General features: G+C 41.1%; 1 protein-coding gene across 2 annotated transcripts in view; it reads right to left on the bottom strand.

Moving 5' to 3' along the window:
• The window catches only part of RFTN1 (raftlin, lipid raft linker 1), a 198,097-nt gene that overhangs the window by 105,730 nt on the left and 75,450 nt on the right, over nt 1-16,917 (bottom strand). For both annotated transcript variants that reach the window (XM_041734082.1, XM_041734081.1), the window contains exon 3: nt 12,804-12,990. In XM_041734082.1, the coding sequence (XP_041590016.1) occupies nt 12,804-12,990 (187 nt within the window). The remainder of the gene's footprint in view (nt 1-12,803; nt 12,991-16,917) is intronic.

The raw sequence follows: 16,917 nt of genomic DNA, 5'->3' as shown, positions 1-16,917 counted from the left end.
TGAAGATGCTGCAAAGCCTAGAGGATACTGGGAATTCTTCAAGGACCCTTCTATAAGCTCTAGGGATCCTGAGCTGAAAGATGGTTTATTTCTGAGCCATGAGCCTCAAGACAGAACTTAAGCCCCCTACCCACTAAACAGTCCTGCTCACCCACCCCACACTTCAATACTAAGGAGTCATTAATAACTTCTTCAGGCTAGTTTTCCTAGGATTTGAAATGGGAGGTGGGAGCTAAGGCAAGAAAATGGTGCCTTTCTGTTACAAAACAGAATTAAGTCTAAACCTCCATTGAATGCATGATGTTTTCAACAAATCTTCACAACAAAAACAACCATCATGAGGACACAGTGAGAATAAATTATAAGACTTAACACATAGGAGTGAAGCAAAAGTGCTCTCAAACCCTCAGAAACAGGTGTTGTATGAATACAAGTTACTAATTTAGTTTTTAAAGCCTTTGGAGCCATTTTCAGTTCCAACTCATGGTTGATGAATGGGAGGTAAATGAAATGATGTACTCCACTAAATTGTATTTATGGCATTTACCTCTTTGTAAAATGGTTTCATCTTTCAACCACTTAAAAAATTATAGAAGACAGTTAGATAGATAGAAAGATAATCATTATATCAAAATCCTAAGAACACTGAAATCACTGATAATGTATTTATACGGATCTGAAAGTTATTTCTCACCTGCTGCCGCATTCATAGCTAAAAATGTAAAATTAACTTAGTACTAGTCTTTTCCAGAATCCAACACTGGTAATGCCCATGTCTTTCTCAGCTTGAAAAATACACACAATCTAATTTAAGCCTGATTGACAAAGAGAAAAGACAAAAAAGACTGCCAGGAATATTTAAAGTAAGACAATCTGAGTTCCTAAATTTAATATGCAATAGGCATATAAATACAAAAATCTAACACTTCAGTAAAAGTATTGCAACTAAATTACCTACACTGTGTGCACCAGGCCCTCAAAATAGCATATAGGAATCCCTACAGCCCACCTGTAATGCCACAGAATAAGTCTTTCATTGTTATTGAAAGACTGTGTGTTCTGTGGGAGGAAGGGGCCTTTATTTTACTTTAAAACAAATACAGACATTTCGTGGTACTCTAGTATTTGCATAAGATCAACAAGAAATTTCAAAGAAATTTCATGCTTGTGCCTCTGTGTCTTGGGTACCTGCTCACTATTCTCTGCCATTCTAAACTATTGGGAAAAGACTTGAAATCACTAGTATGCTAATTCTCTCTCAGAGGAGACAAAAATAAGTAAATAATAATAATAATAATAAAAACACAGAGAAAGACATAGGCAATCAAGGACGGCTATAAAACAAGGGTGGGGGGTGGGGGGTGGGGGAGGGGAGGCTCTCCCTGAACCACACACACGTTTGTCTCTCTTGTTCCCTCCACTGGGACAAAGGCCGACACTTTGGAGGTGCAGAGTAAGAGTAACTAGGCAAGCCATTACGGGTGTGGATTGAAAAAAATTCTCTTCCCCCAAGAGAATGTGGCTTTACACCAGCATATTAGATTGGAAAGTGCAAACACAATAATTAACAGTGAATCCTGATACTTCAACACACCAGAAAAGGGTGTCACTCCAGCGTGAGATGGGAAATAGGAGGACTAAATTAAGGTAGTCTTCGGTGATGCTGGACAGCTCCTTGGGGGGTACAGTGGCAGCCCAAGAGAGCTAATCAAATCTTCCAAACACCTCGGGAAGCTTCAGAAAACTGCTGAAGGCTGATACCACGCCAACAATGAGGGGCAGCTGCGATCCCAGAGTGGGGGCCCTTTCTATATCTGAATCTAAAATAACGACCTCCATGCTAAACAAACACTCTCGTATTCTCCTCTCTGATTTAAGAATAGAACTTTGAATTCACCTTCTTCAATTTCTGCTGTCTGGGAATAAACCAGCTGCTGTGGTTTCTCCACCGCCGTAACACATGTCAATCACTGCTAAACCCAGTGTTACTTTTCTTCCCCACGTGTGATTCCAACATTCAGCACGCTCCAGGGCTGAACCCCAGCCTCCTAGCCTCATATGGGAGCATTTTCTAGGGCACACCTCTGTAGGCTACTACCCCCTGTGTATTTCGTTTAATTATGAAACCTCTTTCTAGAAGCCCTGTAATTCTCCCAAGAGTCAAAGTAATTGGTAGAAATTAGACATGAAGAGACACAAGGCCACTTAAAGAGGACACCTTCGATTATAATTTTAAAAAGAACTTTCTTTTTAGTACGAGTATAATTTTGTACTTTCCCAATTTTGCCCTTTTCAAATGCCAAAGAAAATGCTCATGTTATCTTCTGGGCTATAAAAAAAAAGGCAATGTAATGCATTTGTACTTCACTTAAGGTCCACAAAGATTTCCTTTTCTTTGAAGGCCATCCTTTGGATGTTTTTAAAAAGGAAAAAAAAAAAAAAAAAGAGTAAAAAAACCTATATATATATACCCTGTGGCAAATTACTTTTATTTGGGCAATGAAAGGATTGTGTGTGTGTGTGTGTGTGTGTGTGTGTGTGCATGTATGTGTGTTCCTTCCTTGGGGCCCATGCTGTGTGGCTACATTATCAAGATGTACTTTTGGCACTGGTAAATATGTAAACCAAAACCAGATCCATTTTGCAGTGAATTTATGGTCTTCTAGTGAAGATGGTAGTAAAATTCCAGAGCATAGTTCTATTCCACTCAATTCAAGAAAATTCTATTAAGCGACACACATACTCACCACCTGGCACTCTACATAAGTAATGGGAATCCACAGATAAATGAAGATTTAGCAAGGGGGAAATAGGGTAGGCGGACATTTCCTTCAAACAATAACAAGAGAGCCTGAGAAGTATGATGATTGCTGTGTGTGAAAGGAGACGAGACAGCTCAAAGGGTGAATGATTAACTCCATCTAAGTAAGAATCATACAGAAATCTTAAAGATTGCAAGATGCAGCCATTGGGGTAGGGCTAGGGCTGCTAGCTAGGGTAGGCTAGGGCTGCACAGTGATACTCTGGATTCAGTTTCAGACCACCACAATAAAGTAAATAGTGCAATAAAGCAAGTCAAATGAATTCTTTGGTTTCCCAGCATTATAGCAAAAGTTATGTTTACACTGTACTGCAATCCATTAAGTGTGCAAAATCATGATGTCTAAAAAAAAGTATAAACCTTTTTTTTTTTTAAAGAGTATTTATTTATTCATGAGAGACACACAGAGAGAAGCAGAGACATAGGCAGAGGGGGCTCCCTGTGGGGAGCCTAATGTGGGACTTGATCCCAGGACCCCAGGATCACACCCTGAGCCAAAGGCAGACGCTCAGCCTATACCTTAATTAAAAATACTTATTGCTAGAAAATGCTAATCATCATATGAGCTTTCAGTGAGTTGTAATCCTTTTGCTGGTGGAGGGTCTTGTCTCAATGCTGATGGCTGCTGACTGATCACAGTGGTGTTGGCTTAAGGCTGGAGTGGTTGTGGCAATTCCTTAAACTAGGGCAACAATGAACTTTGCCACATCCATTGACTTGTCCTTTCACAAATTACTTCTCTGTAGCATGTGATGCTGTTCGATAGCATAGCATTTTACCCACAGAAGAACTTCTTTCAAATAGGAGTCCATCCTCCCAAACCCTTTATCAACTGCTGCTTCATCATCTAAGTTTATGTGATATTCTCAATCCTTTGTTGTAATTTGAACAGCCTCCCCAGCATCTTCACCAGGAGTAGTTTCCAAATAAAGAAACTACTTTCTTTGCTCATCCATAAGCAGCAACTTCGTATCTGTTAGTTTGACCATGAGATTGCAGCAGTTCAGTTCCATCTTCAGGCTTCACTGCTAATTCTAGTTCTCTTGAATTTCCACCACATCTGCAGTGCCTTCCCCCACTGAAATCTTGAACCTCTCAAAGTCAGCCATGAGTGCTGGAATCAACTTCTAAACTCCTGTTGATGTTGATATATTGACCTGTTTCCATGAATCACAAATGTTCTTAATAGTATCTAGAATGGTGAATCCTTTCCAGAATGTTTTCTTTTTTTTTTTTTTAAAGATTTATTTATTTATTTATTCATGATTTCATGACAGACACAGAGAGAGAGGCAGAGACACAGGCAGAGGGATAAGCAGGCTCCACACCAAGAGCCCAACGCGGGACTCGATGCCCGGGACTCCAGGATCGCACCCTGGGCCAAAGGCAGGCGCCAAACCACTGAGCCACCCAGGGATCCCCTCCAGAATGTTTTCAATTGGTTTGCCCAGATCCATCAGGAGAGTCACTATGTCTGGCAGCTAGAGCCTTTTGAAATGTATTTCTTTTGTTGTTGTTGTTTGTTTGTTTTTTTCAAATGTATTTCTTAAATAAGATTTGAAAGTCGAAACTACTCTTTGATCCATGTGCTACAGAACAGACGTTGTATTAGCAGGCACAAAAACAACACTAATCTCATTGTCCATCTCCATCAGAGCTCTTGGATGACCAGGTGCATTGTCAATGAGCAGTAATATTTTGAAAGGAATATTTTTTCCTGAGCAGTAGGTCTCCATTGTGGACTTAAAATATTTGGCAAACCATGTTGTAAACAGATGTATGGTCATCTAGGCTTTGCTGTTCCATGCTTAAAGCAGGCCAAGTAGATCTAGTATAATTCTCAGGGACCCTAGGATTTTCAGAATGGTCAATGAGTACTGGCCTCAACTTACAGTCACCAGCTATATTACCTCCTAACAAGGAGAGTCAGTCTGTTCTTTGAAGCCTGGAAGCCAGGCGAGGACTTCTTTCTAGATATGAATGTCCTAGTCAGCATCTTCTTCCAACAAAAGGTTGTTTCATCTACATTGAATGTCTGTTTGGTGTAAACGCTTTCGCTAGTTATCTTAGATCAATCTTCTGGAACTCTTGCTGCACCCTTTACGTTAGCACTTGTTACTTCACATTGCACTTTGATGTTATGGAGACGGCTTCTTCCCTTAAACCTCATGAACCCACCACATCTGCAGGCTTCAAACTTTTCTTCTGCGGCTTCCTCATCTCTCAGCCTTCATAGAATTGAAGAAAGTCAGGACCTTGCTCTGGACTAAGCTTTGGCTTAAGGGAATGCTGTGGCTGGTTTGATCATCTATCCAGACCACTCAAACCTTCTACATATCAGCAGTAAGACTGTTTCACTTTCTTATCATTCATGTGTTCACTAGAGCAGCTCTTCTAATTTCCTTCAAGAACTTTCCTTTGCATTCACAACTTGGCTAACTGTGTGGTGCAAGAGGTCTAGTATTCGGTCTATGCTGGGCTTTCAACATGCCTTTCCCACTAAGCTTAATCATTTCTAGTTTTTGATTTAAAGGGAGAGACACACAACTCTTCCTTTCACATGAACACTTGGAAGCCACTGCAGGGTTATTAACTGGCCTGATTTCAATGTTGCTGTATCTCCAGAAACAGGGGTGCCCAAGAAGTGGGAGAGAGATGGGGGGATGGCTGGTTGGTGGAACAGCCACAACTCATATTTATCTATTAAATTCATTATCTGACATGAATTGTGGTTCATGGTGCCTCAAAACAATTACAGTAGTAACATCAAAGATCACTGACCAGTTTATAATAACAAAAATAATAATAATGAAAAAAAGTTTGAAATATTGCAAGGAATGACAAAATGTTACACAGAGACACAAAGTGAGCAGCTGTTGGAAAAATGGCATTGATAGACTTGCTTGACACAGGATTACCACGCACTTTCAATCTGTAAAAACTGCAGTATCTGAGAAGCACAATAAGGCAAAGTATGTCTATATTTTGAAAAAAGGGAGGCAATATTTAAAAAAAGAAGTTCTCACATAAACATCCAGATTTCTGAGTTTTCTTGAAAAAAAGGTACAAGACCTGATGACACCTGGCAACAACAGGACATAGTTAGGTACTGACTCTCTGACAACCCAAGAGCCCCCACCCAAGGTTCTGGCCCCTGGAAGTATCTGAACTTGCAAGCCCTGCCTTAGAAAAAAAGGCAGTCTTCAGGATTTCAGATTCCCAGCCCCAAAGGGAAGAAGGGGTAAAGGCTAGGCACTTCTGATATTTGCTTTCCTGGAAATAAAACAGCAAAAAGCCAAAAGTATCGTCTCTCACTGAATCACTTGACACTGGGCGGCCAGAGCTGACTCATCTAGCAATCTGTGCTGCTCGTAAGTACTTGGGAGTACAGCTTGCTGATGCGGTCTGAGAGGAAAAACTTCTCAGACTCCAAGCATATGGTCAATTTGGAACCGGGCAGCTCACTTAGCACAGCTTTCGGCAAGCCACCGCGTCTCTTCTAAGAATTACTAGAGGCATCTGGTATAGGGAACAAGGACCACAACAGGCTGAGCTCAGTCAGCAACACTGAAATGGGCCTGTCCTCGTGGGCTCACCACAGCTTCACACAGCTTCCCATGGCCTCACTCAGCTCAGACTTCACTCCTGGCTCCTGACTGCAGACACCTGCCAGGGGACATCCTGCCACCAGCAACTGCCCACAAACACGATGCAACCAAACCAATGCTACTCACATTCCTTCTGAGGTGGATGCTGCCCATGCTCCACCGAGATCCCCTCCAAAACCTCTCCTGGCTCTGTGTGTCCTCCCCCTACGTTCTGCATGCTTTAAGTTCTCTCTTGGCCATTGGAATTGCCCTGCCGGGAGGTGCCCACCAGGGAAGTGTCTGAGGCAGCTCATGGCAAATGGCTGCTGGGGGCAGAAGCATGAAGGCCCCTTCCCAGCCTCAAGATGGACTCACTGTTTCCTGGGGAATCAGACTGAGACTGACACTGTACCCTTGCTGGCTTCCTTCCCTGCCCTGTCCCATGTCCCCACTCCTAACTGAGGCTTCTTAGGAACATTTCCCTGATGATCTTCTCAGGATCTGCTCCAGGGAAACCCCACTAAGACAGAGCCCTTCCCCATCCCCTCCCCTCCCTCCTCCAGTTAATCCTCCCAGCCCCTCAGAGTCAAAAATGCACTGGTATTTTGATTCCTCCTCTTCCTTCACCCTATCTCTCTGCAGCTAAATGTTAAATCTGTAACATTTCCTCCCATCAGATGCATCTCCCATCCAACTCTGCCTTAGTTCCCACCACAGCCCACCTGAGTCTAGCCACCCACTGGCTCCCTCTAGAACTGTTTTCTCAACCTCCATTGTCTTTCCCTCTTTCACTCTGAAAACTCAGACCTTCTAAGGGTTGTTCCTACAAAACAAAACAAAACAAAACAAAACAAAACAAAACAAAACAAAACAAAACAACAAAAAAAAATATTGCAATGGTTCCCCAATGACCTCAGGATAAAATCAAACTTATTAGCCCCACCATCAGAGGCCTCCTGGTCCCGGCCCCTCAGGCCTCTTCTTCCTGCTTCTCTCTGACCTGTACTTTGTTCACCCCACACCATCCGTGGTCTACTTCCTCCAGGCTCCCTCGGGCCAGTCCCCCTGCCTGGAAGACCCTCCTCACCACTTGTCTCCCTGTACAAATCTACCCATCATTCCAGACCAAGAGCAAAAGGGAGCCACAGATCCTCCTTCTCTAAAGCACCCCCATTAACAAATTCTGGGTGAGAGGTGAAAACCAAGACCTATAGATTTAGCTGGGCATTAACATAATTTGCACCATATATATTTGACAACTCCCCTCTCCACAGTAGATAAGTATCTTGAGAGCTGTGAGCTCTTTAGAGTCATTTTTGCATAGTGTAGCTACACTGCACACATTTATCTTAGACAAATCTAAGGGGCCGTTGACAACTTCAAATGTGCCAGTTGTTCTACTCAACAGGCAGATGTGTCCCAGAATGGATGTGAGACAGGAGGCATGGAGATCCTGTTCCCTTCACCACAAACGGTTCCCTAAGGGCAGCACCTCACCCCCTCAGCACACTCACTGTAAGCAGAACCAACTTACATCTGCCTGGGGTTCATTGTTGGAAACACAGATCTGATCTCGTCCTGAAGGAAAACATGGCATTGGTCAGGTAGAGAAATGCTCCAGTATTATACTTTGTGGGCAAGTAAAGAGATTTGCAAGGGCAGTTTTCATTATATGCATTTTCCACCTTCCAGGAGGGCTTCTGAATCCTGCCCCTTGCATTAGCAGCAGCCCCTCTGTGCACCCTACCCCTTCACCCAAGGCCTCACCTGATGAATGTGGACAGGGTTCACAGTTTTCTTCCCTTGTACCATATAAGGCTGATATCCCAGGGAACCTGGACCCCAAATGGTTTTGACCCATTAGTGATGAAAAACACATCACAGATAACCCTGAACTGGCTTTATGTGTGAACAATGACGACACAGCAGCTGAAAAATGGAGAGGCATGGGGTTTTGTATTTATGCCTACAACCATAAAACGGCCTAGAATTAAACCCACACTCACGAAATATCAGAAGTGACATGATAATAAGTGACTTCTCTTAGCCATCAAATTTTGAGATCTTTGGCAACTCATTTTAAGGAAAAGTACCTGAAAAAAAATGAAGGACAACTTAACTGTACTTAGAATTCACAGTGAATGAAACTATATTAACTATCCTGGTCTGTTAAAAATCACTAAGTGTTCCAAAGAGTTTTAAGAAAGTAGCACAAACTCTCTTTCTACTTATTCATGAAATATTTCAAATTTAGCTACTCATTCTTCAGTTTTCAAAATAAATTCAACACATCTAGAATCAAGAACAATTTGTACTACAATGTGTGGGTTGGACTGACATCTTAAAATGAAATGGCAGTTATCAGATTTTTCAAGGAAAAATGATCAGGTGATTTTTCATGGAATTAAGTAAAGCTTGTCTGAATGGTATAAAGCTCACAGGAATGTTACTGCACTGAGCTTTTGGAGTGACTCATTAACAATGCAGTTCAACTCTCAATGGTGCTCTCAAATTATCCAATCTCCATGAGGAGACACTGTAATTATAAGACTCAAATAAACTCTTCCCACCTCATGCACATCACTCCCATTTCTGCCCCAAAGAAATCAGGACCAAGTTAGAAGCTCTTTCCTCCAGAAACATTCCTTCCTCTCCTTGCCAGTGGGAGGTGACTTCTTTTTCCCAAATCTCATGGCATAAGGCAAATGCCTCATTTTCTCAGTTAAATGACAGGTGTCTAGAGGGCAACCTCCATGTCTGGTTGAATCTTGCACCCTCTGCCTCCTCACCAAGTAGAGCTCCCAGCAAAATATGTTACAAGGGGTAGAGTTGAGTGTTTGCAAATGAATGATGAAGGGAGTGAATGCAAACTTGTAGGGTTCTGTCCTTTCTCCTCATCTTAACTACAGATCCCAAAAGCCAGTTATTTGCTAAAAACCTTATGTTCACCTTTTAAACATATGAAGTTTTGTATCCAGGTTTCAAGTTGCCACCCGTGGTTAATTCTTGCGAATGAACTTGATTTGGAACTGATACTACTCTAAAAAGTTTACCCATAGCTCTTTTGGGATGGTCCAATTAGAAAATATTAACCAGGCATTTTACTTCATCTTTGAGAGCTAAATCATTTCATTTAACAGCATCTACAGCTCTCAAAACTTTGGCAAACTTTGTGAAAAATACCATATTAACTTTATTAAAAATTCATCATGTATTCTCCTTGTTTCCTTTCTACTACATAAACTCCCTACTGATACAGGAAAAGCTCTGTTGCTTTTTGTTTATTTATTTTTAATAGTGTGGGGTGTCCTTTCCTAAGGATGCAAAAACACATGGTTATTACATTTGCTAGGAGAGAAAAGGCCTGCCCTTTAAAATGATATTGTATAATGACTGCTTTCCACCACCACTCCTCCCACCCAATACTAGTGGGGAATGGAAGTAGGGGAAATTCTCTTGGTCATTTTTGCCTTGAGAACGGTAAGTTACCATTCTCATTAGCATGACAAATTAACAAGCTTTAGTAATTTCCTTTAAAAAAACAAACACAACAGGGTGGGGTGGGATCAATTTCAAAAACTTGGCACAAAGTTATCCAAGGAATTCCTTTCTCTGAATCTGCTTCTTAAGAACCCAGATTGTTCTATAAAGTCATCCAGCAGTATGTAGACTTCAGGCACTATCTACCAGAGTAAACTCAAATCAAAAGAGAATGCCATCTTCTTCTTGAAACCTTCCTGCACACCCATGTCTCATTCTTCCTAATGGCTTGATCCATTTTCCTTTCCTAGAAAGTAAGTTTATTAGCTCAGGGACTGTCCTCAGTGGAAGTGAAAAAAAACCTACTGAGTACCTTTAGGTCCATTGCTGGCTAGTTATGGACTATTCCCCAAAGTGATGGTTCTTATAATGCTTATGAGGAACTTTCTCACCCACCTCATCTGATCAGATAACTGAGGTTAGCTAGTTCAGGCCTTGCAAATCATTTAGTACCAGAAAAAATCCACTAATGTGTCCCTGACCCTATAGCACTTATTCACAGGGGTGCAGTGTAGAACACAAGCCCTCCAACCAGAAGCCCTATGTTTCTTCTCACCTTTCCTGGTACTCAAAACTCTTCCTAGCAGTAAAGAGGCGATCCCCAGGAGCTCTGGTGAGTATCAGGCACGGAGCTGGACAAGAATTTGGTTCTCTCACCTTTGTTACTCTAAGTGTGACCCATGGACCAGCAGCATTGCTATCATCTAGGAATGTGTTGGAAATGCAGAGTCCCAGGTCCAACCCTAGACCTGCTGAATCAGATTGCACTTGAATAATATCCCCAGGAGATTCCCAGGAAGCACATCAAAGTTTGAGAGGTGCTACTCCATAGAAGCATCTTCATATGTAGAGTCAAATTCATTTATGACATGCTGACTTCATGCCAAACCCCACACTAACATCACCTGCAGTAGAATTACACTGAGAGATACTCTTGTGACCTGACCAAAGTGGACTTTCCCTTCTGCTCATCAAGTCCAATGCAATGATATAAGAAGCAGAAACACTGATGCCCAGTGAATGCCTTGTATAATCTGGAAGTTATGTGGTAGGTTGGTTTTATTTTATTTCCTTTCTGAAATTCTTACTTATTCTGAGATTATTGAGTGGTAATATGGAGGAAGATGGAATAATGAAATTACTACCTCATCTAAAAATCAAAGGTAGCTTCCCTGCTTTTTCCATAAAAGGGTTTTCCACAAGAATCATGGGTGCAGGAACACAGCAGGTACTTCACATCAGGGTTCAGAGGGGAGGCAGCCTGCCTGGGACCAACCAGAGCTCTACTTGCTGCCATCTGTACAACCTTGACAAGTAAGTCAACATCTAGGCTTCAGCTTCCTTTCCTTTAGAATGGAATAAAGGGACTCAGTGGTTGAACCTCTGCCTTCAGCTCAGGTCGTGATCCCAGGGTCCTGGGATGGAGTCCTACATCAGGCCCCCCGCAGAGAGCCTGCTTCTTCCTCTATGTCTCTGCCTCTCTCTCTGTGTCTCTCATGAATAAATAAAATATTTAAAAATATAAAATAAAATGAAATAAAATAAAATAAATAAGTGAAAATAAAAGCAGTACCTATTTCAAAGACTCCTTATGAGAACAAAATGATACCTGTAAAGCCTGGCATATTGTGAGCACTCAGTACAAGTGACCTATGATAATTACACATAATATTGTGTGTCAGTGGAACCTAAAACCATTGTGGCTCTTGCAACAATTTCCTCTTGTGATTGATCTAGATATAGTAAATCAACATAAAGAAATGAAGAGTCAAAAAAGACAGACTTGAGAAAAGTTTCACTCTATGAAAACCATGGTAATTCTGGACGTTAGCAAAGGTGGCCACCATCTTTCACTTCAAATTCCAATGCGTGTGGACTCCAACTAAGCATCCAGAGCTTGATCAGCCATGAAGAAATGAACACTACCGGCCAGGAAGGAGGAGTCTATCTTAGTCACCCAAACCTCCATCTCACAGCTGCCTCTGGTGAGCTCACTAGCCAGATGTCTGTTTACCAGGCAAAGTAACTTTTTAAAAGACAGAAAGAGAAGCAATCATTCTGTACTCTTTTTAAACTATAGCGCATTGTCATTCCTCTCATGATAACTGGCCAAAGGACAGATCTGATTTCTTTTGCCAGATTTTATTTCAAAATAAAGCACAAAAACATATCATGCTTACTATCCCACCCTCATTGTTTTTTTAAATCACTTAAGATTAATATATCTCCTTTTGAGAAACCAACCTCTACCTCTCTTTTCCTAATTAGACTCAATAAAAATATAAGAATAACCATTCAACTGGACAAGCCACGCTGAAAAACACCCTGAAAGCCTTGAAAACTAAAATGAAGACAAATGTATCACAGCACTTGATTCAAGTGGGTTTTGTTTTTCTTCCCAAGTGACTGACGGAACATACGGTAAGTTTAAAATATCCAAGTATTTCTGGAGTTTGGAGGAAGATATTAAGTTTGTATAGCCTTCAAAAAAAGAGTGTGCTTTGCAGCCATGCATTTCAGATGGACAGTATGATACTCTCACCAGCTGCCTCATCCTGGGAGTACACCTTTTCAGAGGAGGCCTCTTTTTAGTCAAGTGTAATCCAATAAATTAAAGGAGGGTCAGGATATATGGAACTCTCTACTCATGCAGTGAGGACAGTTGCAGGACACTACGAGACTTCTCTCTGGTCGTCTGACACTTTGTCTTACCTGTCAGAGAGCAGAGGCCCTGGGGAGATCATGAAAATTTCAAATATATTCTCTACCTCTAGTCTTCTCACTTTCCCTCCTCCATTCAACACACATCAGCCACCTCCTAAGGCTCAGCTAACGGTTCACCTAAGACGACTTACCTGTCAGTTTTCTTGATCAGGATGGCCCTGAAGATGTGCTCGAGGGGTGTCTTCTCCCGTTCATGGGTTGGCTGCACGAAGGGGTGCAGTGCCACTAGTGAGAAGCCCTGTTGGTACAGCTCCAGGAGCTGGGCGGGCAGGTCATGCAGGGAGGCCAGCCTCACCGCTGAGGACCTCGGGAGCTCCGCTGGAGGTAGAGAGAGGAGAGGCTCATCAGGAAAGCCACACCAGGGCCTGCCCTCCCCCATCCAAGTCCTTCTCCCCTTGCCCTTGCACACTTCCAGGTCACCTCTCCCTAAAAATGAGTTTATTCCTGTCTTAACTACTGTCAAAGAGAACTTAAAACAGCAGATTATTTTCCAACTCATCCAAAGGGGTTGTCATAATTGGATGTTTTAAACCAAGAGTCAATCTTCTCAGAGATCACATTGGAAAAGTCATTTCCACCCTCTCAAAAAATAAAAAAAGAAAGAAAAGAAGGAGGAGGAGGGAAAAATGACAACTGCATGCAAATATAAAATTCCCCAGCTGGCAAAAAGCAGCACTGACAAAGTCAGAAGACAAACTGGAACAAAATTTCTGGGACACTTAAGAGAAAGGGGTAATTTCCTTAATTTGCAAAGAAACCACTGAAACAGTGAGAGAGAAAGAGAGAGAGAGAGAGAGGAAGGAAGGAGGAAGAAAAGGGGAGGAGAGGGAGGATACGGAAGGAAAGAGAAAGGAAGAGAGAGGAAGAAAGACAAAATATACAAAGACGCAACTGCCTAAAAAACAGAAAAAGTTAATTAATATTTGGGAAAAAACTCAAATTAACTCCACATTACAACTATGCAAGACACATATTTTTTTCACCTACTGAATTAAGATTTGAATTTAAAACAATTTTTTGAGATGGACAGACATAATACCATAGATTATGACCATAAGTAATGTTGATGAAAAATACCACTCCTACATAATTTCACATGGATGTACATAGAGTACATCATACCCAGGGATTCTATACCTAGGAATTTGCTGGGCCAAAGATAAAAGTATTGTACTTTTTTCATATATGGCCAGATTTCTTCCACAGAGTAGCATGGATTTACCTCCTATCAGCAATGTATAAAGGATTCCTTTTTCCATGTCCTGGCTAATTTCAGAGTGAAAAAAATGATCTCTATTGTGGCAATTTGTATTTCTCTTACTACATAACTTATATTTTTTCTTACTGAACATCTCATGTTTAAATACTATCTGTGTCACCTTTTCTATTAATTGTTCATAATCTTTGCCTAGTTTTCTATTGGGTTATTGGTCCTTTTCTCTATTGATTTGTCAAAACTCTTTATATATTAGGAAATTTAGTTGTCATTGCAATAGCTTTCCCAAATTTATTGTTTTTTGACTTTGCATAAGGTGGGTTTTGTCATAAAGAATTTTTTATGAAGCTAAGTTACTCAATATTCTATGATTTTTTAAAAGGTTTTATTTATTTATTCTTAAGAGAGAGAGAGAGAGATAGGCAGAGGCAGAGGGAGAAGCAGGCTCTACGCTGAACAGAGAGCCTGACATGAGGCTCAACTCCAAGACCTGAGGATCATGACCTGAGCTGAAGATGGAGGCTTAACCAACTGAGCCACCCAGGCACCTGTCTTCAATGACTTGAGTTTTATGTCATAGCAGAGAGATCAGGGTTCATAAAACAATTCTCCTGTTAAGACATATTTCATTTTTCAGATGTGAATCTTTGAGCCAATTTGGAATTTATGCAATATGAATTCAACATCCCACCCCCTTTTTCTCATTAATTTGAGCTGTCACCTTTATCATATATTCTTGAACATATAAATTTATTATTGTGATCCATTAATCTGTTTTAACAATTTTAATGTCATGTTTTAACATCTGGTCAGGCTATTTCCTGAAACTTCTTATTTCCTGTTTAGTTTCTGAATCTTCCTTTCTTTTTTTTTTTAATGGCCTTTAAAACCAACTCATCAAACCTTTTTTCCAAAAAAATCTTATTGGTATTATTATTGGATCATGTTAAAATTATAGCTTAACTGAGGGAGAATGGATATCTTCATCACACTGTAAGTTCCCATCCAAGGACAAGGATAATTTTTGTTTATTCAAGATTTCTTTGGGGTCCCTCAGGCACATATTAAAGCTTTCTTCCCATAGATATTGTACACTTATCAATTTTATTCTTATTTATCTTACTGTTATTGGAGTAACAGAATTTTTTCCCCCTTTTTACTCCTATGCTACCCATTCAGGCAAGAATGTTGGGGAAATAGCCATATTCATCATGGTGATGTGGTGAACTTCTCTGGAGGGCAATATAGTGTGTTTGTCTTCAAACCTAAAAGTACACACACCCTTTGTCCAACAATCCCACTACTAGGTATTTTGCCTATGGCTGGACTCATAGATGTTAATCAAGATATACGGACAAATATACTCACTACAGGCTTGTTCCTATAGCAAAAACTTGAAACCAAATAGTTCTTCATTGGAGGGCTGGCTAGCTAACCACTGGGACACCTCAGTGATGAATTCTATGGGCCATTTAACAAGACTAAGATAAATCTGTTATGTACCGATGGAAATGTATCCAAGGTAAGTTTTTAAGTTAAGACGTGACGTGTCAAACAGTGTTTATGATAGCCTTGTATAAAAATAATTAGAAAGATAGGGCAGCCCAGGTGGCTCAGTGGTTTAGCACTGCCTTCAGCCCAGGGCCTGATCCTGGAGACCCAGGATAAAGTCCCACGTCAGGCTCCCTGCATGGAGCCTGCTTCTCCCTCTGCCTGTGTCTCTGCCTCTCTCTCTCTGTCTCTCTCATGAATAAATAAATAAAATCTTAAAAAAAAAAGAAAGATAATTTTTTTAGAATAAAATTTTTTCTGAAATAAAAAATATATGAATGTAGGAGAAAGGGGCTGGAGTATAGAGGGAAGGAAGATGGTTTTTATTTTGTACTCACAGTACTATTACCATCCACAGGGGCGATTGGGTGGAGGAGGGTCTATGAGATATTTTAATTTTCTTATCTATATGCAAAAACATTATTTAAAAGTTTCACATAGGGATCCCTGGGTGGCGCAGCGGTTTGGCGCCTGCCTTTGACCCAGGGCGCGATCCTGGAGACCCGGGATCGAATCCCACATCAGGCTCCCGGTGCATGGAGCCTGCTTCTCCCTCCGCCTGTGTCTCTGCCTCTCTCTCTCTCTCTGTGACTATCATAAATAAATAAAAAATTTAAAAAAAAAAATAAATAAAATAAAAGTTTCACATATATTTCTGAGAATAATGTATTATTTTTTTTTTAAGATTTATTTATTTATTTACTTATGGTAGACACAGAAAGAGAGAGACTGAGGCAGAGACACAGGAGGAGGGAGAAGCAGGCTCCATGCCGGGAGCCCGACGTGGGACTCGATCCGGAGACTCCAGGATCACGCCCTGGGCCAAAGGCAGGCGCCAAACCGCTGAGCCATCCAGGGATCCCCCAATGTACTTTTTTAAAACACAAACCTGGGCACCTGGGTGGCTCAGTCGGTTAAGCATCTGACTCTTGATTTCAGCTCAGGTCATGATCTTAGGCTGCTGAGATTAAGCCCTGCATCAGGCCAGCTCAGCACACAGTCAGCTTGTCCCTCTCCCTCTGTTCCTCCCCATGCACATGTGCATGCACACTCTCTCTCCCAAATAAATAAATAAATAAATATTTAAAATAAATAAATAAATAATTAAGCACAAACTTAAAAAACTAAATCTAGGACTACTTAAGAATACTACTTAACATCAGCTACTGCTCTCATTTCCATACATCATGCAAGGAATTTACAGGAAAAAAAATCTATAGCAATGATTCACTCTAAAGCAGTACCCACCCAGCATCCTGGAGAAATCTCCATTAATAACAATGACAAATAGAAGATTGGCCAGGAAAGTGTGCAGTCTTTTCCCTTGAAGTGTACATTCTGGATATGCAGCTAGTCAAAAAAATCTAAAGACAGGTCTGGTAAAAAATGCTGAGCCCCTCTGAATTCCCATGCAAAGAAACCCGCCAAATACCTCCTTAGACCCAGGCAAGGGGACTCCCACCCTGGACCCCTTGCTT

The sequence above is a fragment of the Vulpes lagopus genome, chromosome 19 (genome assembly GCF_018345385.1).
Source record: "Vulpes lagopus strain Blue_001 chromosome 19, ASM1834538v1, whole genome shotgun sequence".
Lineage (NCBI taxonomy): Eukaryota > Metazoa > Chordata > Mammalia > Carnivora > Canidae > Vulpes > Vulpes lagopus.
The sequence above is the reverse complement of the archived record's forward strand: the minus strand, read 5'-3'. Positions and strand labels throughout refer to the sequence as shown.